General features: G+C 40.0%; 1 protein-coding gene across 1 annotated transcript; it reads left to right on the top strand.

Moving 5' to 3' along the window:
* Positions 1 to 4,741: 4,741 nt before the first annotated feature.
* LOC150090418 (cuticlin-4-like) lies at positions 4,742 to 6,892 on the top strand. The gene is made up of 2 exons (XM_090390307.1): positions 4,742 to 4,825; positions 5,474 to 6,892. The coding sequence occupies exons 1-2, from the start codon at positions 4,742 to 4,744 to the stop codon at positions 6,890 to 6,892; spliced, it is 1,503 nt and encodes a 500-aa protein (XP_090246433.1).
* Positions 6,893 to 27,072: the final 20,180 nt, after the last annotated feature.

Below are 27,072 nucleotides of genomic sequence, written 5' to 3'. Positions count from 1 at the left end.
ACATCAGTCCACTCTTTCTAGGGGGTGATTTCAGTACCGAGGACTGCATTGTTATATTCGGAATCATTTAAATTTTTCATAGGTATATAGTGTCTCTAAATTGCTTGTGTATTATGTGTTCACTTTTTACTTAACGGGGATGACCATCCAGTGTTTCTGGATGACGAAACACCCACGCAGCCCTCACCCGAAACGGACTAACTCCCCACGGTGTGAAAAAAGTCCATTAAGGTTTCTGTTTTCCAGGCATATTTCTGAACTTTTGGCAGCGACGGAAGTCACGCTCAGTCCTCTTCCATGCTGTTTGGAAGGACCGCGACCCTGTTTCCTGGGATAGCGAGGAATAATGATAAAAATTATTTACAATTAATATAAACGCTAAGGAAAGAAATTGCGTGTTATTGGTTTTGGTTGTTAATGGTTAGCAAACTGATTAATTCTAAGTAACCATTTCTGAAAGTAAACTTTAATACTTATTCTTACCTTTTGCTCTTTTCTTAGGAGAAAAATATTTTGATGCTTCTGAAAGACGCAGTAAGTGGTCAAAAAGATGGTTGGGTCATGTTTATTGCCTCTTTTAATGGTAAGTTATGCTAGTTTTAAACAGTTCCATTTATATTTAATGAATGTAGCCCGCTACACATTCGACAGCAACTCTTCTCAAGATAGCATTAATTTAAACATACAGTAAGCAAATATCATGATTAATTCAAATTCCTTACAGACTTTATCACACGATGAATATTTTATTGTTCAGCAATACGTTTATAGCAGGGCTACCTAACTCAGTGCCATCGGTAGGGTCAGGTGGCGCTAGAGATCCTCAACTACCTTTTTTTTGGAGAACGTGTGCTGTAGGAAATTCTGTGTTGCAAGAATCAGCAATTAGTCGATCTGAAATGAAATTAAATGTTTTAAGAATTTAAACTTTCCTCTTTCTTTGCTTGTACTATTGAATGTAATACTAAAACAAACTATTATAAATAAGTTCACGTGGGCAGTACAGTTGTTAGAATCGCTGTCCTCCCCACACAGGGTGGAAAAGACCTGAATTCGAGTCCCGTCGATGACGTGAGGAATTTTTACGGGCATTTTTCATAATGTGGCTGAGTTAGTCGGTTTCAGGCGAGGACAGCATGGTTTTTCCTCCCGGAAACTCGGGTTTTTTGTCCAGCGAACAGAAAATCGACCTCAGAACACACACGCAATTTACAGATACGGAGCAATATGGACTTAGCCACTAATGCTTCTAAAACCGCCTACAACAACAACAACTTTAAATAAATCCACCGATATAAATTTGCACACGGAAAATTTTTAAATAGAGTCAGATGAGAATCATGTAATTAGTTTCATTTCTCCAACATTGAACATTTTGCGTTGAAAACTGTGCATGCCTTGCTGACTGACTAATTTCAGATGATTATATAAAACAGTAAATAACGTAATTATGAAATATTTTTAAACATACAGTACGAAGGAAAGAAATATTATGTAGTGAAGTAATATTATATACAGTGGGAGACAAAAAAAATAATATTTGTAGTGAAACGTGTAAGATATTGTTTGATTACAGTCATTTTGCTTGTCACAAAGCAAAGGTATTGCATCAGATAACGGTTCTATTGCATCAGATAACGGTTCTATTGCATCAGACAGTATTTGCAAGGTGTTGCATCAGCCGTTTCTATAAATATGGCGTTGGAAGGGTGTCAACTGAACATGGCTCCATATGTTCAGTTGACACCAAGAAAAAAAAAGTGTAACTGTTGCTCTGTCCCAGGAAGGTCTTTCTACGCGTGCTATCGCTGATAAAATAGGCTGCCACCAGTCAACATTATCCCGTCCCAAGTGCTGAAATTAAAACGTTAAAACGGTGATGTGAAGAGAAGACCGGGACCAGGCCGTAAGAGAGTGACTACGCCTTCCCAAGATCGATATTTGAAACGGCTATGCCTTCGTAATCGCATGCTAGTGCTCCTAATCTAAAACTGGACTTTGAGATGGCCTCTGGTGTCGAAACAAATGCACGAGCTATCCAAAGACGGCTTTCGGAATGTGGTCTGCATGCCTATCGGCCCAAGAAGAAGCCTTTGTTGACCCAACAAATGAGGAAGAAGCTTGGGCTAAAACTCGTGTTTCATGGACAAAAGAGCAATGGGACGCCGTAATCTTTTCTGACGAATCGAAATTCAACCTGCAAGGCTCGGATGGGAAGCGTTACGTCAGAAGACGAAAATCGAAGGCATACCATCCTGACTGCGTAACACCGACTGTAAAGTTTCCCGCCTGTCAGGTCAGATGGTCTGGGGATGCATAACAAGCAAACGGGTGGGGCGAATTATGTTTATTAACGGAACGATGAATGCAGAAACCTACACTGCTATGTTGGAGGAGTGCCTGAAACCCGTTTTGAAAGACGGTCAAAACTGCATTTTTAAACAGGACTCAGCACCTTGCCACACAGCAAAATTGGTAAGTTTTATGCTATTTAAATTTAATGATGAGTCTGTCTTCTTGTCTCACAAGGCTTAAAACATACTTATACTAATGTTTTCCTTCGTTTTTCTCCCTTAAGGTGCAGTCATTCCTCAAAAATGCTGGCATTACAGTGTAGGACTGGCTCGGCAACAGTGCAGATTTGAATCCTATTGAAAATTACTGGTACATAATGTCTAAAATTGCTCAGAAGAAGCCGACAAGTAAGATTCAGCTGCAGGAGAGCATTGTAAGGGTGTGGTACCACGAAATTGGGCAACCATATATCCAGAAGTTGATTTAACTGTATGCCAGATCGTTGCAAGGCTGTAATTGCAGCTCGAGAAGGAATAACAAAATATTGAGGACTTATTTTGCTGATTTATAGTACATAATCCTATTACGTTAACTTGTCATTTCCGTTTGTACACGTAAATGCAATAAAATGTATGTTTGGTTGTCATGATTGCCATTTGCATGATTTCTAATATTTCCATTAATTACGCATTTTATCCTTTGGGAAGATATTTATGGCAGTTAGGTATATCAGGTGAAGTCTTTTTATTGGATTTCATTCACAGAGATATATCCCATCTAACAAATGCATTTCGAACATTTCTGCAACCCACAATGCAGGGCCAAACACATTATTTGCAAAATTCACAAGTGATGCAGTTTTTTTTTTTTGTCCACCCCTGTACATTCCGCCTAAAATTTTATAATCACAGCATATGACAGCTGTTTTTTAATTTTTTTAAAATTAGCTATGACAATGTAAGGTTTAATATAAAAAACAAAACACACTAAAAAAGTATTTTAAGATTTTTTAATTAAGCATTGAAAAATTTACAGCAAAAATGTTGAAATGATTAATACTAACATCTATACTGATTTTTGATCAAAATATAAAATTTATCACCTTTACAAAGACGCGACATTCTAGCGATTAATTTTATAATAGTGTCTTGACTAGCATTACTCCAAGCGATCTGTAAAGTTTCCCATAAATTTTGTGAACATGGACAGACTTCATGGACTTGCCGGTCTAGATGACCCAATAAAAGCACTATTGGATTTAAGTCAGGCGACTTCTTTGTCCGCGTCATAATTTTCAATCTCCCCCTTCCTGGTATTGCACTACTTCTGGTGCGTACGGTATTTGTGCTATATGCACATACAGTACATTTTAGACCAGGGCCCAGCCCACACTTTTATTCTAAATAATATTTAGCAGGCTGGCTATCAAACTGATATTTAAAAATCAAACTGATATTTAGCACTTTTCCATACTCATTAATCTTTAATGTAATCATCATCTAGTTTTTATTTGTATGCTGCTCGTCTATGCTGAACTTTGTTTTGTGTTTGTATATTGTAGTGTGTTTATTCAAGCTCCTAGCGCTGGTCGCAGTGATGGGATTTTGTGTTGTATGTAATTCTGCACTTCACAATAAAGATTTATTTATTTTTGGGACGATACAGTCCGATAAGTGATCCTTTCTTTGGGCATTCGCCACATCCAGGCACGATCTTCAGACTGGTTGTGGACTATGTACTGTGATTTGCCACTCCAAAGAACAGCTCTCCATTAGCCTACGGTCCAGAAATTACGGGCTGTACACCACGCTAGACAGCGTATGGCATTAGTCGGGATGATTAGTAGCTTGTGAACGGCTGCACGACCACGGTAACCCATATATGCAGCTTCCTATGCACTGTACTGGTGCTAATGAGTGTCCCAATGGTCTCATTGAGGGCTTGCTTATATTTGCTGCAACAACAACGTCAACCTGAGCTCCAAGCGGACGATTCTTTGGGGTTCTCCTGACACATTCCGTCATCTTCGGAGGTCGTTTCGTGATGATTTCAGCACCAGTTCGCTTTAATCTTCAGATAACATCACCAATCGTCGATCTAGGGATCATTAGTGTCGTTGAAATGTCACATACAATATCTATATAAGTTCTACTAATAGCTAAACAGAACAAGTACTTGCGATGTTATAATCCATAACGAATCTCTCCATAAAAAAGGAAATACAATACCGACCACTTTCTACATCCTCCAGAGAATTCCAACTTGTTTCCCTATATATATTCTTTCCCCCTCCCTTAACACTTTTAAAATAACAGTTCAGACGTCATTGGTTTAAATTTTTAGAGATACTGTCAAAGCAAAGGTTGCGATACAGAAAATTCCGAACTATTGCTTCCAGCAAATGTTTGAAGAATGGCAAAGACAAGGGGACAAATTCTTTACGATGATGGGCATTTTGGAGGAGCTCTCGAAGGTTAATTCACATCTTCTCTTTCGTAAAACGCAAAAAGATAAGCAGCACCGGATTCAGGTACGTTCGAACCGTTCTGTGGAACGAGACCCCATCACCTTAGAGCTCCCCGAGAGGTTCATTCAATAGTAAAAATAATCAAGAATTACAATTACAATATTTTGTAAATTTTAAATGGCACTGCATACGTATCTAAACTGGTTGTGTGGGCCTGCGAAACAGTACACGGTTGCTAACAACGTAATACACTACTCTACTTTGTACCAGTTTGGTCGTTTACTTAGATTAATAAACCCACCTGTCGCATGTTTTTAAGTGCAGTGTTGCGATTGTGCAGTACACATTAATACTACCAGTATTTTATTATTATTAATCAAATTATTATCTGTATGTATTTTTTCTCTAAATATTTTCCCCAGATTTCTCTAAATGAGTAAACGAGAGAGCTGGACAAAATAGTTCAATGAAGTGACGAACTTTTATCAGCTTTTTTCACTCCTGGCTGAGTTATTCGCTCTTAATTTGAGCCCATTTTAAAAAGGAGGGGAAATATTAATGGCGTGTAGTGTTTAAATTTGTTCATTGAATAATTAAAATGTCCTAAAAATGAAAGTTATGCGATTTTTTATCAACAGAAATTCAAAATACTGTATTTTCTCTGCCTTCGTTCTATATTTTTATGTATATTAAATATTTCTCATTTGACAGGTCATTGTTTTGTGGAACGTCGTCAATTGTGGTGATGGACCGTCCTTCCAGTCTCTTCCTAAGAAGTCTCAACAATCCTCTCGTCCAAATTTTGCTTCTTCAGAGATTCATGTAGGCTTTTCAAGAGATCCAGAGTCAAATCCAAAGGTTGCCATCCCGGATCATTCAGTAAATGGTGGTAATGGTAGAATTCATTCCTTCCTTCCTCCTACTTCAGGAATACCTAAATCCAGTCATATTGGAGATAACCTTCTGCCTCACCAGCCTATCTCTCCTCCAATCCAGTTACTTAACCTAGATGTAAAATGCCAAAAGCAAGTGATGGATGTTCGTCTGGAGTTCAGTCATCCCTACAATGGCATAATTTATTCAAAAGGATTTTTTAATGATCCTGGCTGCCACTATGTTGCTCCCGATAGTCAACAAAATGTATTCGAGTTTGTCATTCTCTTGGACCGCTGTGGTACTATCTTTATTGATGATTTCTCTATCGGCGGCCATGGATACTTAGAAAACACGTTGGTCATTCAGAATCATGCGGGATTCCAGGAAGTGTGGGATGCAGCACGTCACATCCGTTGCGTATGGGCTGGTCAATTTGATCAGACAGTGACTTCAGCTGTTAATGTGGATATGCTGGATGTAGTTGCAGTAACCTATAGTGGAGACACAGTGGAGAGTTATATGGACATTCAGGTTGGTCGGGGACCTTTTGCTGGTCCAGTGAATGGACTGGTGAAAATCGGCGATACCCTTACTATGGTCATATACGTCCTTGGAGCAAACGATTTCGATGTGCACGTGAAAGATTGCATAGCCCACGACGGTAGTGTTCGAAATGCCATTCGGCTGACAGACGAACGTGGATGTGTCATCAAAAAGAAACTGTTAGGTCCTTGGCAGAAAACTCGCCAGACCGGAAACTCTGGAGCATCACTGATCACATTCGCTTTTTTCCAAGCTTTCAAATTCCCCGACAAAATCGAAGTATTTTTGGAATGTAACATTGAAATTTGCAAATTTCAGTGCTCCAATTATTGTCCCGACTACCCTCCTAATATACGTGGTAGTATCAGAAAGCGACGTATGTCTGGGAACGCAGCGAATTATGGAACTGTACGCGAAGAGAAGATAATTAAAGTACCCGAAAGAGTAGAACCGATTCGACTGCAAAGAAGTATTAGAGTTGTATCTCCTGAAGATATAGCCGCTCCTTTAAGTAATAGAGGTTCTTTGGCCGAACTCTCAACCGTCAGCAGTGCTAATAAGGGTATTTGTATGTCTACAGGAACATTTGTTAGCGGACTTGTAGTGCTTCTAACCATGTTATTAGCATCTAGCCTTATAACAATTGTTCTCTGCATGAGAGCAAGAAGAAATCCAAATGTTAAATCACAATCGCTTCCAGATCAGATGTAAATTGAATCTGAGATTGTTTGGTTAATCTGTATATTAATAATTGTAATCTTAAAGCTGAATTTCCGCAAGAGAATCAATCCAAGTTCTTTTCGGCGGAAAGTTCTCTTTTCAAGAAATCGCTTTCTTACGTGCAGAGCATCAAGACAAAAGGGTACTTCACGGTTTTTAAAACATAGGAAGATAAATATTTTATAAAAATCATTAAATAATGTAAAATATATAAAAATTCATGATTGTAGTCCAATGATTACCATGCTTTATTAGAATGTGCTATAATGTTCAAATAGATGATAGTGATGCCACATAAGGTAGAAATTCGAAATCGATGATACCCTTAAGATGCTTAAATAGTGGCATCGGAGGGTTTTTTTTTTTTTTTAATTACATATCTTTAAAAAGCAGACACTAAATCTGGTCAGTGAGCATACGAACAAATATTTCAATATGAAATTATGAATTTACTTGAAAATCAGGGGTTCTACACTTGATTCAATTATTGTAAAAGAAAACCAATTTGTGGGTATAAAAAGTATTTGATAAACATATTTGCGAAAAGAGGAATGAGATAAGCTCCAGTCCCTGATTTTTTTATGAGATCGATTAAAAATGGGCATGCCAGTCGAAAACGTTTCGTGTGTGGATGAAAAACTGAAAACTTAAAAAGTTTATAAAATATTAAGTGAACATAAAAATTATCTTTTAAAAGTCATTAATCAGTATATTTTACTGTTTAGGGGAATATATACATTTAAAGGTGGTAACTATCAGATGAACCTATTTCGTACAATGTAGTTGATTCCCCTGTGAAGCTTAAACCACTTTGAAATGGTCACCAAAAGCGAATCTTGATGGGATTGCATCTGCACAAGTACCCAGAGTTGAGGGGATTTATAACAATATTTTCAAAAAATAAAATAAAGAATTCTTCTAATGTTTTTGAAGATTTAAAAAAAAAACTCTGTATATAATATCTAAAATTATATTTTAAAAATACAGTATACTTAATTGAATTTTAGTTAGGGGAACCTAAAAGATATTTGTGTACAGTCGTGTTTGGTATAATAACAACGGGCCAAATATAATTTGGTATAATAACAAACGGGCCTGTGGCCAAACGGGATTTTCTTGACCCCAGGTTGCAATCCACTTAACATTTATTAACATACCACACTACAGGACTCGTAAACAGTTCCCAATTTACACTTGAAAAATAGATCAGACTAGCACGAGGACTATGCACTTTTGTACGAAATAAATTGTTTTTATTCTTCAATAAAAATTTTGACCGAACTGTTTTTTGGGCTGAGTTTGTATTACTGCGAAAAAAAAAACTATATATATATTTTATTTAAAAATATTCTTATTTTGTATTTTTTTCGGCAGGTGCAGCATAAGCCTCACGCTTCTTTGCACTATACGGCTAATAATAATAATAATTAGCATTAGCAACAGTAGAGGCATAAGCTTGCAAGAAAGCAAGATCATGAAGAATCAGCCTAAAAAAAAAAAGTTGCGAAATGACATTTCACCCCTCCAAATACCTGTCCGTTTTGGGAGGGGTGAATTCATTCCAAATACCTGTCCAGCTCAGCCTTAAATTTATTTAGGCTATCAACTTCCACAACAAAAGATGGAAGTCTGTTCCACCAATCAACTACCCGTTGGCTAAAGGCAAACTTCCGCATGTATTTCCCCAATTTGAATTTATGCCATCTCAAGAAATTATTCTCAGCAAGAGGAAGAATCCCATCAGCACTGGTCCTTGAGGTTGTCACAGACATTATCTTAGATGTGCCAGACTAGCTGTACTTGCTACCTGGGAGTCTAAAACGCTGATGGAATAGATATTCGGGTGACACTCAAGTCACGTGGACCCAATTTCGGCGAAGTCCGGACGGTCTGTGACAGCCAAATCCTCTGCTTGCACCTTCACGATGGTGGGACTGTAAGTAATCCTGGGTATAACCTCCATGCACAAGTACATGGTGGGTGACCATCCAGGTGTGAACCAACGTAAGCAGGGGTCGAGGTGTAGCGCCCACACCACATGGAGGAACGCCGCCCCTCTATGTTACCAAGCAGTACTAGGTGGTAGATGACTCTCATCAACCGGTGAAATACCACTACTTTGCTTATTGGAGGCTTGAAGTGGTGGAACCCATGTTTAGTCTCTAGAGCTAAGTTCCGGCCAACCCTTCCCTATCTCTTCCATCATACAGTATGATTGATGACTTTTGAGGTTATGATGAACGTCGTGGCGAGATCCAATATTCCTTACATTTCGAGGGTACAGCTCTAAAACGGTGTTCGCAGGCCGGTCACTATTTAGTACACCGGACCGAACCTATTGGTAACTTTCTAGGAGGCTTCCGGATCAGCTAGCCTATAATCTTGCTACCTCTACTCTGCCAGATAGTGACTGGAGGGAGTCCGAGTAGTGTGTATGCGGGGAGCATTGTCGAGGCCACGTTATGTCAAGGATCTGGGTATATTGTTACCACATGTACGCCATATCCATAAAATTTCATTACTTCATACAGCATGTCCCACCCACTTTTTCATACTGTTGAATACACCATGAATTGTCAAACTAATAGAGAAAGCTTATCTGCGAAAAGATCTAAACCTCCCAAGGACTTCTTAATTCATTTCACAAATATACGTGGTCTCATTTCTAACCTCAACGATGTCCATTTCCACTTGCAGTCTGCCAAACCCCATGTACTTTTTCTGACTGAATCTCAGTTATCAGTTGATTCAACTACTGCTCACCTCAGATGCCCAAATTATTCGCTGTATGATTCCTTTCACCTCAAAGGTGGTACTTGTGCATATGTCCGTTCTGATATTCCCTGTCAGAGACTTGGCAATTTGGAATCTACTCTCTTTGATCTTCTCTGGCTTAAAATCTCTCTACCTCATTGTGTAAAATTCATTTGTTGTCTCTACCGTTCTCCCAACTCCACTAATCACTTGGAGCTCCTTGACTTCCTCTCTTTGCAACTTGACTTTCTCCAGTCCAATTTTCCTAACAGTGAGGTAATTTTCCTTGGTGAGTTTAATGTTCACAACTCCAGCTGGCTTCCGTTTTCTAGTCACACCGACCCAGCTGGTCGAGATGCTGAGGCTTTTACAATTACTAATGACCTAGCACAGATTGTTCATTTACCTACAAGAATACCGGACAATCCTAATCATACAGCCAATACGCTTGATCTTTTTCTCACAAACAACCCTTCTAAGTACACGGTTGAAGTGAGAGGTCCTTTAGGCACTTCAGATCACAACTTGGTGATTGTCTCTTCTCCAATGGAACCTTTATCTCGTGGCTATTCCCAACCTCGTATTGTTTGGCATTACAAGAATGCAAAATGGGATGACCTGCGAGACTTCTTTTCTTCTTTTCCTTGGTCGGATTACTGTTTCAAAACTTCTGATGTCAACGTTTGGTTAGATCGTGTCAGTGAAATTATCCTTGCAGAATGGAATCCGTTATCCCACACTCCACTTTAAAATCTCGTCCTTTATCTAAACCTTGGTTTTCCAATAAATATGCTAAGGCTGTCCAAGAGAAGAATGTTGCATATCGTAATTAGCTTGTTTCTAATTCTTCAGTTTCATTTTCTGCCTACACCAAAGCTCGCAACAATTGTAAAGCAGTTATTAATCAGTCCAAACTAGAGTTTGAACAGGCTAAGAGTAGAAAACTTGCTTTTTGCCCTAATGGTAGCCGAATATTCTGGTCTCTTGCCAAAGCTATTAGCCGCAACTTTTGCCCATCTCTGCTGCCACCTCTGTCCAAACCAGATGGTTCTGTTGTCACTTCAGCCAAAGATAAAGCTTACCTGCTAGCATCCCATTTTTCTTCAAGCTCATGTATTAATGATCTTGGTAAAACACCTCCCACCAGTCCCAACACGCTCCATTCATTACCTCCTGTGGTCTTCCGTCAAAAGGATATCAGAAGGATTTTGATGAATCTTGATGCTAAGAAAGCTCCAGGTCCTGATGGTATTTCTCCACTTGTTCTCGAAACCTGTGCTCCTGAACTTACTCCTATTCTTTGCCGCCTTTTTTTTCACTTTCTTATTCCAAAGGTGTTTTTTCTTCTGCTTGGAAATTTGCTCATATCCAGCCAGTTCCTAAAAAGGGCAGTAAATCCCTCCCATCCAATTATCGTCCCATTGCAATTACTTCTACTCTTTCTAAAGTAATGGAGAAATCAATTAACCGCCAACTCTTAAACTACCTAGAAACCTTCCGTCTGATCAACGATCGCCAGTATGGATTCAGTCAGTGTCGATCCACTGGTGATATTCTGGCTTATGTTACCCATTTATGGACTAATTCAATGGAAAGGTTCGGTGAAACACAAGTAGTTGCTCTTGACATCTCAAAGGCTTTTGATCGTGTTTGACATAAAGGTCTTCTAAACAAGCTTCCATCTTATGGTTTGCCAACTGTTTTTAGTAATTGATTATCCAGTTTTCTCTCTGATCGCTCACTGAGGGTGATGGTAGATGGCTCTCTGTCTTCTAACTTCTCCACTAATGCCGGTGTCCCCCAAGGTTCAGTTCTTTCCCCCACTCTTTTCCCCTTGTATATCAATGACCTTCTTCCATTGACTGGAAATCCTATCCATAGTTTTGCAGATGATAGCACATTGCATTCAACTTTCCGTTTTGAGAAACCTTGTCCTGCTCAATCAGCTTCAACTTCTCGAAAATCTGCTACCAATTCCTTAAATGCCGATCTTCAGGTAATTCTCCAGTGGGGCAAAGACAACTTAGTTGATTTCAGCCCTTCTAAAACTCTGTCTTGTCTTATATCTTGCAAAAAGGATTCTTCTTCTGCTCCTATGCTTATCTTTAGTGACACTCCGATTTCTAGGCAGAATGATATATATATCTTTTGGGGATTACCTTGACTTCTAATCTCTCTTGGCACAAGCACATTACAAATATTGCTTCCTCTGCATCTAAAAAACTTGGTTTTCTCTTTCGCTCTCACCTTTACTTTTCTTCCAAACAGCAGCTCAATCTGTATAAATCGCAAATCTGCCCTGCCATGGAATATTGTTCCCACATCTGGGGTGGTGCCTCCAAAACCTCTCTCAGGCTTCTTGATTCCATCCAGAAGAGGGCAGTTAGGTTAATTAACAGAGTCTCTCCACTCGCTTTCTCATAGACGCACTGTTTCTGCTGCATGCCTCTTCTACAGATACTTCCATGGGCACTGTTCTTCTGAATTGGCTTCTATAATTCCCGCTCTCTCTTTCAAAACAGTCCGAAGACGTGCCACTATCAGCCAACATCCATTTACTGTCCAACTCCAAACCCACAGAACCAACTTTTCATCTTCCTCATTTATTCATTCAACTGCCGTTTTCTGGAACAACCTTCCTTCATACGTATTTCCTGGAAATTACAATCTACAGAAGTTCAAGTCCAATGTCATCAAATATCTTCTCAACCGGATTTTGATGAATCTTGATGCTAAGAAAGCTATAAGAATACTATAGGTTGTAATACCTTTCGTGTTTGGGGTTCACATAAAAAAAAAAAAAAAAAAAAAAAAGAGAGAGGCTTAAGTTCTGCAAATTGCAGCGGCTGGAGACTAGGCATCTGTGCAAGGTGATCTGATTGAGGTGTATAAGACCTTGAATTGGTTGAGAACGCTGAATTCTGATGGGATTCTTCCACTTGTTTAAATTACGAACCTAAGGGGGCATAAATTCAAATTGAGGAAAGACAGATGTAGAATAGATGTGCGGAAATTTGCCTTTAGCCAGCGGGTGGTTAATTGCTGGAACAAACTTCCATCTGTAGTTGTGGAAGGTTAGATACATTTAAGGAGGAACTGGATAAACATTTAGAGGGAATGGTCGTGTATATATATATATATACACGACCATTCCCTCTAAGCACATTACACAAGCACACGCTCGTTCTTATTCTCGGTAAATTTAGGGGAGGTACCCATAGACTGGAGATGTTCAAATGTAACCCCAATTCACAAAGGAGGATCAAAGGCTGACACAAGTAATTATAGACCTGTTAGTTTAACTTCTGTTCCAGGTAAATTAATGGAGGCACTGGTTAAAGAAGCACTGCAGGATCATCTAAACAAGAATTCAGTTATAGCTCAGACGCAGCATGGTTTTGTTAAGGGCAGGTCTTGCCTGACCAATTTGATTGGATACTATGATGTAGTCACAAAAGAACTGGATGCAGGGAATAACTTTGATATTATATATTTGGATCTTAGAAAGGCTTTTGATACTGTTGCACATGGAAGACTGCTGCACAAATTGGAGCAGTGTGGCATTGGAGGCAAATTGCTGCTATGGATAAGGGGATGGTTGAGTGGCAGAAGACAGAGAGTGGTAATCAATGGACACTGCTCAACGTGGACTAATGTTATTAGTGGAGTTCCTCAGGGTTCAGTGTTGGGTCCGTTGTTGTTTTCGGTGTTTATGAATGATATTGATGATGGGATATCAAGTTTAATGTCCAAGTTTGCAGATGATACAAAGGTTGGCAAGGTTGTTAAGGACACTACTGACGCTATGTTGCTGCAACAGGATCTGGAAAGGTTGAACAGATGGGCTGAGAGGTGGCAAATGAAGTTTAACATTGACAAATGTAAAGTACTACATATGGGAAACAGTAACCCCAGAGCAACGTATCAACTCTGCGGTACTACACTGACAGTGGTGGAGAATGAAAAGGACCTGGGGATAATTGTGCAGACAGATATGAAGTTCTCTGAGCAGTGCAGACGAGCTGCAAGAGTAGCTCATGGTGTCTTGTCAATGATAAAGAGGAATTTTTCTAGCAGGGATAAGGAGGTGATTATTCCCTTGTATAAGGCAATGGTTAGGCCACATCTTGAGTACTGTATACAGATCCGGAGGCCTCATTTCAGGAAGGATGTGGAGCTGCTGGAACGGGTACAGAGAAGGGCAACAAGATTAGTGAATGGAACAAAGGGTTGCTCTTACGAAGAAAGGCTTAAGTTATGCAAATTACAGAGTCTGGAGACTAGGCACCGGAGAGGTGATCTGATAGAGGTGTATAAGGCTTTGAATGGTTTGAGCATGCTCAATGCCAATGGGATTCTTCATCTTGCTCAGAATAATCAGCTCAGAGGGCATAAATTCAAATTGAGGAAGGACGGATGTCGGATAGATGTGCGGAAATTTGCCTTTGGCCAGCGGGTGGTTGGTTGGTGGAACCGACTTCCATCACTTATTTCGAACGAACGGAGGGGTGAAATGGGAATGGTGTGTTTTTTTTTTTTTTTTTTTTTTGGCTGATGCTGAATAAGCTTGCTTTCTTGCATCATATGCCTCTACTAATGCTAATGGTAATGCTAATGCTAATATATATATATATTTTTTTTGGCTGATGCCACATAAGCTCATGCACTTACTTTCTTGCATCACATGCCACTATCACTACTACTGTATGAATAGTTATTCGTAGGAAATATTTACCTCTTATTAGTTTATTAAAGTGTCGCGTTGTTTTTCCGTAATTCCGATCCTTCAAGTGTTGTGAACTTATTATCGTCTTTTTAGCTCGTTCTTATTCTGGGTAAAATAGGAGGATCGTTTGAAAAGTTCGTGCCCTGTGTATGAAGGGTTTATTTGAGGAGTCTTGGTAACATGTTACTTTTCAACACTGTTTCCCTTTGGAGTTAACACACTGTTGCCACCGATGCTGCAATGCGTTGATTCCATCACGAAGAAAGTTTTTCTCTTGGTCCTCCGGGAAATGCATCCACTACAGCAATGACTTCCCTGTCAGTGGAATATGGATGCCACCCAGGTATTTTTCAAATTAAGAAATAAGTGAAAGCCTATGGCTCTAGATCTTGAAAATATCTAGGGACACTCAGCAGTGCAGAGGTTTCCAGACTTTATTGGTTCACGACGCCCTTAGTGTCCCAGTAATTTTTTCAGGGCGCCCCTAATCCAATAGATATACCATAACATAGTGGTTTTCGACCTTTTAATAATCCTATTCTCTGTGCATATATATAATTTAAAAAAAAATACATATGTTATATGATAGTTATTATAATAATATAATTATAAACTTAATTACAATTCATAATGCAAATTAGATATACTTATATGATAATTTTATTCTTTATGTAGAGGTACTAAATAAACATCAATTATAGATCATCACAAAATTAAAAAGATACGTTACAATGAATATCGTGCACCTTTTCATAATGAAATATACATATATAATAAGTTTAAGTAACTTAAACCCAAATTACATGGCACCCCTGGAATGTTGTTGCTGCACCCCACGAATGCCAACAGCAGACGTGCCTATTACAGCTCTTCATAGCGACATTAAAGAAGATAAAAAGGGATTAAAGCAGGATTAGTGAAGTAGAGCAGGATTTCAGTGGTTTTTTAGTATATTGTAAAGTTTATTTTAATAAGTTTTTTTTTCCGTAATAGTTTGATTTATTTTTTTATATTATAAAAATAATGTTTTGAAAGTTTGTTTTATTAATAATTAATAAATTTCATAATGGTTATTACAAGATCAGCCTTGAACACTTCGTCAGAAGGTACCATGACTGATACGTAAATAGCCGATGGCGATTTTCGGGTGAGTCATGATTTTATCCTTTGCAGAACCTGTGGAATGTATTCCCAAGTCGACAACTCAAGTGGAGATTTTTTCTTGTCACCGTTGTAAGGAGTGCACCGATCTTTACTTACAATTTGGTGCATTGCTAAAACAATTTGAGTCACTGAAAAAATGAGTGCTTGCACTCGAGAATAATGTAACTGGGAGCTTGTTAGGTACTCAAGACTCCAGCAACCTAGCAAGTGATTCAGTTCCGATTCGGGCCCCGGAACAAAATAACCAGGTGCAAACTACTCTGGTTCGAAAGGACTTAGTTCTATTTGAGTGGGAAATATTTTTTGTAATAAGATAGGTGGACTAGAAACAGGATATGTCTGCCGGGAGCAACTATTAATGATGTGACCAACAGACTGTCAAATTTTAAGGGGGGTGGAAGAGAATATTATTATTCATGTGGGGACTAATGACATTAGGCATACACGATCTGACGATTTGTTACACAAATATAGGGCCATGCTGAAGAAATGTCGCGAGGTACGTGACAATGTCTGTGTCTGCAATTCTGCCCAGGCACGATAGAAGGGATTATATGCTAAAAGCCTTATGGATTAACTCAAGACTTGAAGGACTCTGCAAGGCTTTTGGGGGGGGGGGGTTCTATCAGCCTGGCTCGCAATTACAGGTAGAAGGGATCTGTTTTGTAGAGACGGGATACATTTAAACAAAGGTGGTGCAAACGTTTTTGCCAGAATTATTGAGGATACCTTAAAGGTTCAGGGAACTGCTAGTTTTTTTTGTGGGGGGGGGGAACAAGGATAATATAGATAAGCGTTTATCTGATAGTATTGGTCAAATTAACTCTTGCACATACCTCAAAAGTATTTGTTTGTTACCGCAACAGAACATAGTTGCAAGATGTTGTGAGGGCAAAAGCGTTTCAAATGAGCGGGTAGCAAATGACAGGGAAGCGAGCTATGTGTCAAGGTAGTTAACTATACAAGAACACTAAGTCTTAATTGTTTATGCAGTAATGTAAGAAGTGTCGTCAATAAAATGAGTGAATTCGAACTGCTGGTTAGGATAAGTAACTCTGACATAATAGCGCTTACAGAAACGTGGTGCCACCCGGAGATAAGGGATGATGAGTTTCAATACGGTACGTACAATGTATTTAGGAAGGATAGGGCAGATAGAAGGGATAGTGGGGTCGTGTTTCTTATCAAAAGCAGCCTGAGCGTGACTAAAGCGTTCCCGCATTCAGACGTTTTGCATGCTAGTATAGAATCTGTATGGGGTAGGTAGTTGGAAGCAAAGGTATAATGAGAGTGGGAGTAATCGACAGTCCAAGTGATTGTGAAGATTATGATGAGAGCCTCTACATGAAAATAAAATGGCCAAGAAAGCGTCGATGTCTTATTACGGGTGATTTTAATTTGCCTCTAATTGATTGGAGCAAATGAGAAGGAAACTCCACATGGGGACAAAATTTTTAAATCAACTAGATGATTGTTATTTGTATCAACACGACAGGGAAAGTACTAGGGAAAAGAATATTCTATACCTCATCATCACCGATGAACCAGATGACATGATAGGGCTGACAGTACAGGAACCAGTAGCAGCAAGTGATCTCGGAGTTCTCCGGTGGACGATTCCTTTGAAAATAAGAAAATGTACTGAGAATAATTGAACTGTGGTGAAAAAGACTAAGACTAGGAAATCATGTATATATGTTAATATAATTGTTACAATTGTTTTGCTAGAACATCTTCCTAGCCTTGGAGTGGTTGGTCCTGGTGACTCGGGACCAAAATTACATATCTCATAAGAAAAGGAGTGTTTGATCGAGATACTCAGACCATAAAGTGTAAAGTGTGTTTAGGGTCAAGCGGCACCAGGGGTTTCCCCCATCTCCGCGTAGTTTACATTGTGGGTGAACCAGTTGACTGGAAAAGCCAGAGATTTAAAAGTGTATGGACTTTGTATATATTTGATGCCTTGTACCGTTGTTCATCTGGTCATGATAGCACATTGCATTCAACTTTCCGTTTTGAGAAACCTTGTCCTGCTCAATCAGCTTCAACTTCTCGAAAATCTGCTACCAATTCCTTAAATGCCGATCTTCAGGTAATTCTCCAGTGGGGCAAAGACAACTTAGTTGATTTCAGCCCTTCTAAAACTCAGTCTTGTCTTATATCTCGCAAAAAGGATTCTTCTTCTGCTCCTATGCTTATCTTTGGTGACACTCCGATTTCTAGGCAAAATGATATATCTCTTTTGGGGATTACCTTGACTTCTAATCTCTCTTGGCACAAGCACATTACAAATATTGCTTCCTCTGCATCTAAAAAACTTGGTTTTCTCTTTCGCTCTCGGCGTTACTTTTCTTCCAAACAGCAGTTCAATCTGTATAAATCGCAAATCCGCCCTGCCGTGGAATATTGTTCCCACATCTGGGGTGGTGCCTCCAAAACCTCTCTCAGGCTTCTTGATTCCATCCAGAAGAGGGCAGTTAGGTTAATTAACAGAGTCTCTCCACTCGCTTTCTGATAGACGCACTGTTTCTGCTGCATGCCTCTTCTACAGATACTTCCATGGGCACTGTTCTTCTGAATTGGCTTCTATAATTCCCGCTCTCTCTTTCAAAACAGTCCGAAGACGTGCCGCCACCAGCCAACATCCATTTTGTATGTTGGCTGGTGGCCCGACGTTGTCCCACTTTAGCCCCGTGGAGGCAGAGCAGACTAGTGTATAGTTCACTCTGGCAGGTCCTGCCACCTAATTTCCTAAGATTTCAGTGGCTAGGACCTTAAAAAAAAAAAAAAAATCGCGTACGCGTCGCAGGGAGCGCTAGAAGTCCAAAATGTTGGGCATAATTAATTTAGATTGGTGATTTTAGATTGTGTGTGGGGCGTGCTCACGTTGGTATCAGATAGAGTGTGGTGAAGGCTGAAGACTGGGGGAAAAATAGACAGAAATATGGAGCCGAAAGGGAAGGCAACTCCAGTTTACAGTGGGGCATGCCCATGCCCCACCTGCCAGGAAGAGGTGAGACAGTGAGCCAGACAAGAGAGCTGGCTCAGGTTGCCAATGTGGCCTGTGTGCATGGGTGGAGCAAACCAGACCGCAGGGTCAGGTCCGCACCATCCAGAAAAACGTGAGGCCCAGCAGAGGCGATCCAATGTTGGTTTGGCTGAACAGGTTGTGCAAAATGTCACAGTTGGGAGTCATTCATGGGACTGTTGTCCCGTCCGGTAGTCAGTGTTCTGGGAAGTGCAGTTTTCTCACTTCTCATAAGAGTTCCAGTTTTGTCTTGCATGAAGGATCAAGCAGTCAAACCTGACATCTGGTCAGACCATAATTATTATTATTATTATTATTATGTCTAAGGTGGCACCTAGACTTCCGTCTATCTCCACCTGATAAAGTTGACTTTGTGCAGAACCTCTGCAAAATAGACCTGTATGGAAGGTCTCTTCGCCATCAGGGAGAAGGTGTCACCTGCACAGCCGCTCCCCGATGGCGAATAGACCCTAATGGCCGCCCATATTCACTTGGTGCTGGGCCAGGTCTGCTATTTTAAGTGCCTCATGCACAAAAATCCCGCACCCACCGGAAGTAGTGCTATACCGGTGGGTGCCAGCAATCCCGCTCCCAGGCTGCCCACCTGAGAGCCAGCAAAAAAAAAAAAAAAAGAAAGAAAAATAAATAAATAAAATACATATATACATACACATAATATAAACAAACTAAAAGGAAAAAAAAAAAAACACAAATAATCAAAATGTATATAACCAAATCTTAATTAGTAATCATCAGATTATTTAAATGTCTTCTCCGTTGAAAAACAGTTACACAGAACTCTTGCAGTGCTTGAAATTTATCCTGATTAGCAATAAGGTCACTTTCACAGCCTCTAACTAAATTACTAATCTTCACTTTTAGCCTTTCTCTATGTTCAACATACAAACTACAATCATATAATAAATGACTCCAAGTCTCAGGTTGACCGCAAGTGTATAAAGGAGAGCTGACTAGACCAAACCATAAATGTAAATAACTACTAGTTTTTTTTTTTGTTTTTTTTTGCTGGCTCTCAGGTAAGGGCAACCTGGGAGCGGGATTACAGGCACTCGTCAGTATTGCACTAATTCTGGCGGGTGCGAGATTTTCGGTGGTAATTACACCAATATAGGATGACTGTTAACCCAGGCCTGGTGCTAGGGATGGACACCAGCAGTAGCTGCCCATACGTTGGCTGCATCCTGGTGGCATAATAGCCTGACACAAACAAAACAACACACATTAATATTGCACACATAGACTGACACTTTTCAGGCCCATTATGCAGAGTTTCTGCACCATAACAGAGTACAAAGATGGAGATGGGCTACCGCCTAGGAGCCACCCCGATATAAGAACACACACACACACACACACACACACACACACACACACACACACACACAGTACCTTGATTACCATTATATAGAATGGATATATATGTATATATGATAATGTATATAAAACTGTATATAAATTGTTTATATCATGAGAATGTACATAAAATTGTGTGTGTAAATAAAAGGGGAAAAAAGATGGAAATGAAAAAATGGCCAGAAGGAGGAAATTTTATTGTCCACATCTGAGACCGACTAACTTAGCCATTGAGTGAAAAAAATCACATAAAAGTTCCTCGCGTTATTGACAGAATTTGAATTCGGCCCTTTTCCACCCGGTGTGGGAAGAACGGCGACGATTCGACTGCGCTACCGCACAAATGACAGGGGACAGTAACGCGGACATGTGTTGCGTCTTATGTAAGGCGGCAACTAAACGTTAATTCAACTCCGTCATGGTGGTCTGTGATGGTATACAACACTCTGTACAATGGCCAGAAATGAGTGCAGTGCTGAAATGAGCGTAGAAATGAGTTGAGCAGTGTATGCGTTGTTTTATTTTTAAGTTGTTTCTGGCCCTTACAATTCACAAAATCCGGCCACGCATTACAGATACCAAAGAAATCTTCCAATTAGGGCCAACCAATAGTTATCTTTTTTGTATATTATTTCCATAAATTGCACTATTCTCTAATCGATTTTTCTGCTTTGCTAGATGAAAAATCCGAGTTTCTGGTGGGAAAAACCAATCCTTGCTATATACACCTGAAACTGACTAACTCAGCCATGGAGTGAGAAAAAGCCTATAAAAATTCCTCTTATCATTGACGGGATTCAAACCTGGTCCTTTACCACCCAGTGTAGAATTACAGACACAAAAACTTCCGAACGGGATTGCTGACAGTGCAGCCCAGCACTTTGGGATTGTTTTTCTTCTAGCATTTGGAAATCCCCTTCAGCAAATGTGGGATCACTGTTCCTACTGACGGAGTCTTCTTTCGAATGTGTGATTCGTCCTTTGTGGACATCGCTGCTTGCCGTCATGGGTACACAGTTTGAACATGCAATCTTCCACTGCCAGTGCCTTCTTTTCTGCTAACACCACACTATGGTGCAGAAGTGTAGGAGTCACGGTGTCAGCATGACACCGTGACTCCTACACGAGGTACAGCCCCTGCTTCTCTATCTGTCTTTCTTGATCTTGGTAAAGCTTGTTGACACTCGATCGGCAGTCTGGAATAGATGATGAAGTTTCTGCAGATGATGATCTTCCATGGTCTGCTGAATCTGGGTCTTCCCAGTGTGGGAACCCGCTGAGTCACCTCCGTGAGCGTCGTGAGATATTTCTTAAGTGGATGTATGTTGCTTTTCCTATCTCCCCTGCTGTCTCCTTTTATTTTAATTCTTTGCTATTCTCCTTCTCATTTTTGTCGGTGCCGTTACTGTCATCTCCCTAGCTTCATATCTGTTCCCACTTTTCCTGTCTTACGATAACCTCCTTCGTTCCTCCTCTTTTTTATTACATACCCTCTTGGCTGCACACAGTGTACTGACCATATTTAAATTTTCCATCCCTTATGCCTGAGTGACCCTATGTTTCTGATATCCCTATATCTTTGCAATTTATGGCTTAACTAGTACTTCAAATTCATCAAACTTGTTTACTATACCAAGAATTAGTATAGTAACCAATATCCTAGAATTAGTGTACAAGCAAAGATACATCTACCTGTTTCTGGTCTTAGTGACATTACACAGCCCACGTATTTATTTCTTTGATGAGAACTTCTAGCAAGCCTTGTGTTTTCCAACACCCCGTTTTCCAGGCTGCTGTATACCCCAATAGGAACAAATGTAGAATTAATTTTACCTCTTTTTTTTTTTTTTTTTTATGAGAACCCCAAACACGAGAGGTATTATAACCTATAATACTTAGTACCGTGCTTGGGTTGGAGGTTGAGAAGACGAAAGAAGATATTTGTTGATATTGTACTTGAACTTCTGTAGATTGTAATTTTCAGGAAATACGTATGAAGGAAGGTTGTTCCAGAAAACTGCAGTTGAATGAATAAATGAGGAAGATGAAAAGTTGGTTCTGTGGGTTTGAAGTTGGACAGTAAATGGATGTTGGCTGGTGGCGGCACGTGTTCGGACTGTTTTGAAAGAGAGAGCGGGAATTATAGAAGCCAATTCAGAAGAACAGTGCCCATGGCAGTATCTGTAGAAGAGGCATGCAGCAGAAACAGTGCGTCTATGAGAAAGCGAGTGGAGAGACTCTGTTAGAGATGAATAATTAATTAACCTAACTACCCTCTTCTGAATGGAATTAAGAAGCCTGAGAGATTTTGGGGGCACCACCCCAGTTGTGGGAACAATATTCCATGGCAGGGCGGATTTGCGATTTATACAGAGTGAGCAGCTGTTTGGGAGAAAAGTAACGCCGAGAGCGAAAGAGAAAACCAAGTTTTTTAGATGCAGAGGAAGCAATATTTGTAATGTGCTTGTGCCAAGAGAGATTAGAAGTCAGGGTAATCCCCAAAAGAGATATATCATTTTGCCTAGAAATCGGAGTGTCACTAAAGATAAGCATAGGAGAAGAAGAATCCTTTTTGCGAGATATAAGACAAGATTGAGTTTTAGAAGGGTTGAAATCAACTAAGTTGTCTTTGCCCCACTGGAGAATTACCTGAAGATCGGCATTTAAGGAATTGGTAGCAGATTTTCGAGAACTTGAAGCTGATTGAGCTGGACAAGGTTTCTCAAAATGGAAAGTTGAATGGAATGTGCTATCATCGGCAAAACTATGGATAGGATTTCCAGTCAATGGAAGAAGGTCATTGATATACAAGAGGAAAAGAGTGGGGGAAAGAACTGAACCTTGGGGACACCGTCATTAGTGGAGAAGTTAGAAGACAGAGAGCCATCTACCATCACCCTCAGTGAGCGATCAGAGAGAAAACTGGATAACCAATTACTAAAAACAGTTGGCAAACCATAAGATGGAAGCTAGTTTAGAAGACCTTTATGCCAAACACGATCAAAAGCCTTTGAGATGTCAAGAGCAACTACTTGTGTTTCACCGAACCTTTCCATTGAATTAGTCCATAAATGGGTAACATAAGCCAGAATATCACCAGTGGATCGACACTGACGGAATCCATACTGGCGATCGTTGATGAGACGGAAGGTTTCTAGGTAGTTTAAGAGTTGGCGGTTAATTGATTTCTCCATTACTTTAGAAAGAGTAGAAGTAATTGCAATGGGACGATAATTGGATGGGAGGGATTTGTCACCCTTTTTAGGAACTGGCTGGATATGAGCAAATTTCAAAGCAGAAGGAAAAACACCTTTGGAATAAGAAAGTGAAAAAAGGCGGCAAAGAATAGATGTAAGTTCAGGAGCACAGGTTTTGAGAACAAGTGGAGAAATACCATCAGGACCTGGAGCTTTCTTAGCATCAAGATTCATCAAAATCCTTCTGATATCTTTTTGACGGAAGACCACAGGAGGCATTGAATGGGGCGTGTTAGGAATGGTGGGAGGTGTTTTACCAAGATCATTAATACATGAGCTCGAAGAAAAATGGGATGCTAGCAGGTCAGCTTTATCTTTGGCTGAAGTGACAACAGAACCATCTGGTTTGGACAGAGGTGGGAGCAGAGATGGGCAAAAGTTGCGGCCAATAGCTTTGGCAAGAGACCAGAATGCTCGGCTACCATTAGGGCAAGAAGCAAGTTTTCTACTCTTAGCCTGTTCAAACTCTAGTTTGGACTGATTAATAACTGCTTTACAATTGTTGCGAGCTTTGGTGTAAGCAGAAAATGAAACTGAAGAATTAGAAACAAGCCAATTACGATATGCAACGTTCTCCTCTTGGACAGCCTTAGCACATTTATTGGAAAACCAAGGTTTAGATAAAGGACGAGATTTTAAAGTGGAGTGTGGATTCCATTCTGCAAGAATAATTTCACTGACACGATCTAACCAAACGTTGACATCAGAAGTTTTGAAACAGTAATCCGACCAAGGAAAAGAAGAAAAGAAGTCTCGTAGGTCATCCCATCTTGCATTCTTGTAATGCCAAACAACACGAGGTTGGGAATAGCCATGAGATAAAGGTTCCATTGGAGAAGAGACAATCACCAAGTTGTGATCTGAAGTGCCTAAAGGACCTCTCACTTCAACCGTGTACTTAGAAGGGTTGTTTGTGAGAAAAAGATCAAGCGTATTGGCTGTATGATTAGGATTGTCCGGTATTCTTGTAGGTAAATGAACAATCTGTGCTAGGTCATTAGTAATTGCAAAAGCCTCAGCATCTCGACCTGCTGGGTCGGTGTGACTAGAAAACGGAAGCCAGCTGGAGTTGTGAACGTTAAATCACCAAGGAAAATTACCTCACTGTTAGGAAAGTTGGACTGGAGAAAGTCAAGTTGCAAAGAGAGGAAGTCAAAGAGCTCCAAGTGATTAGTGGAGTTGGGAGAACGGTAGAGACAACAGATGAATTTTACACAATGAGGTAGAGAGATTTTAAGCCAGAGAAGATCAAAGAGAGGAGATTCCAAATTGCCAAGTCTCTGACAGGGAATATCAGAACGGACATATGCACAAGTACCACCTTTGAGGCGGAAGGAATCATACAGCAAATAATTTGGACATCTGAGATGAGCAGTAGTTGAATCAACTGATAACTGAGATTCAGTCAGAAAAAGTACATGGGGTTTGACAGACTGCAAGTGGAAATGGACATCGTTGAGATTAGAATTGAGACCACGTATATTTGTGAAATGAATTAGGAAGTCCTTGGGAGGTTTAGATCTTTTCGCAGATAAGCTTGCTCTATTATTTTGACAATTCATGGTGTATTCAATAGTAAGAAAAAGTGGGTGGGACATGCTGTATCAAGTAATGAAATTTTTGGATATGGCGTACATGTGGTAAGAATATACCCAGATCCTTGACATAACGTGGCCTCGACAATGCTCCCCGTATACACACTACTCGGGCTCCCTCCAGTCACTATCTGGCAGAGTAGAGGTAGCAAGATTATACACTAGCTGATCCGGAAGCTTCCTAGAGAGTTACCAATAGGTTCAGTCCGGTGTACTAACTAGCGGCCGGCCTGCGAACACCGTTTTAGAGCTGTACCCTCGAAATGTAAGGAATATTGGATCTCGCCACGACATTCATCATAATCTCAAAAATCATCAATCATACTGCATGATGGAAGAGATAGGGAAGGGTTGGCCGGAACGTAGCTCTAGAGATTAAACATGGGTTCCACCACTTCAAGCCTCCAATAAGCAAAGTGGTGGTATTTCACCGGTTGATGAGGGTCATCTACCACCTAGTAGATGGTAGATCACTTTCACCTCTGCTTGCAGAGGTGAAAGTGATTCTTGCTGATAATGTATTGGTTTGTGTATCCACTCAAGTTAGCATGTTTTCCGATCCACCATCACTGTCTTGATAACATCACCAAATATTCGTACTTCCCTTCTATTTAAATGTATTCCATCCATGTATAAACAATCTTTCCTGTTAACAAGCCAAGCACAGACCATGTTGACCAAAGTTCTACTCCATGAACCTTGCACAGTCTTTCCAGGGCCTAACTGGTTGATAAGCTCTCATCATATACTCCTTTCTATCGAGTAGGGCAGAATTGCAAACCCTTTCAAGTATAATGAGAACTGGACCTTTTTTTTTTCAATTATTCCTGAGCCTGTTGAATAAATTTTTATATCTCCTATTCTGAATTAGTATGTATCAACGTGTCCAACAATATCACCTTCTGTGCACTTAAATATGATAACTGCTCTACAGCAGCGTTTTGAGAGACTTCTAGTGACAGTTTTTCACTGTTTGATATGTCGAAATTTATATAACACTGATTTTTAAATTAAAATGGTAGCAAATATAATGAGACTGGCAATCTATGATTTTTAAAGGCTTACTGTGATATCTGGTTCACAATCGGTTGCCACAATTACTCTGATACTATTAGTTAATGCCGTTTATATATATATATATTTTATACATTCATAAATAGCCCTTGTGGTAGCACAGTTGGCAGAATCTTCGTTCTCCTCACACCAGGTAGAAAAGACCGAGTTCGAGTTCCGTCGATGACGGGAGGAATTTTTATGGGCTTTTTTCACAACGTGGCCGAGTTACCGGTCCCTGGCGAGGGAAGCATGGATTTTCTCCCGGAAACTCGGGTTTTTCATCCAGCAAGCAGAAAATCGACCACAGAACACACAAAATTTAAGATAATTATGCTCCTAAAACCCTCGAACAACCACAACAACAACAAAATTAAAAAATATCATAAATTACGCACTGCTTTAGCCAGTACTCGAAACGAAATAAAATATCTGATTTTTACTAATCAATACGACATTGCCAATGCATACGACGAACTGGAGCGGCGTTCGTGCACTCTTGTCCGTTCTAAGTGCTGGATTTAGTCGGTCCAGGACTTTCATAAAACTCTGGGACTACCACTGGAATCAATAAGATGAGTCCCATTAGCCACTGGCGAAATCACCATATTATCAGTTTCGCCACAGGTGAAACCGGAAGTGTCTGAGGTCTCAACGATTGGTTTTGTAGCGATGTAAAACTGCCATACTTCTAGTTTTTCCTCGGGAATCTGGAGGTTTAGTAGATTAGACGGTTGATTTGGTATAGATGTTAAAGAATATGGGGAGGGCCCATTTGTGAAGTTCATCTTCGGCGAACTTCACAAATCACAAATGGGCCCCCTCGTAACGAGGATAATTATGCCTTAACAAGTCTCTTGTAACGTCAGTGGAAGTGAAGTTCGCTGAAGGCGAACTTCACTTCAAAATCCCTTAACAAGTCTCTGCCTATTGTGAAGTTCGCCAAAGGCAAACTTCACTTCACATTAGGCAGACACTTGTTAAGGACTATCCTTGTAACAGTAACGTTTAAATCCCACTATCGCCTTCGAACTGTACAATAATATACTACACGTAAAACCACTCGTGGTTGAATACGAGAATTCGAAGGATTGAGCTGCAGGGGAGAAAAGGATAATAGAGGGCAGCACTATGTTGGAGGATTTTTGTTCTACGAACAACAAATCTGTTCTGCGTGTTCACTGGAAGTAATGTTGAAATTTGGTCGAAGCTTACGTTTT

Source organism: Mastigoproctus giganteus, chromosome 2 (assembly GCF_048544385.1).
Source record: "Mastigoproctus giganteus isolate SK-2022 chromosome 2, ASM4854438v1, whole genome shotgun sequence".
Lineage (NCBI taxonomy): Eukaryota > Metazoa > Arthropoda > Arachnida > Uropygi > Thelyphonidae > Mastigoproctus > Mastigoproctus giganteus.
The sequence above is the reverse complement of the archived record's forward strand: the minus strand, read 5'-3'. Positions and strand labels throughout refer to the sequence as shown.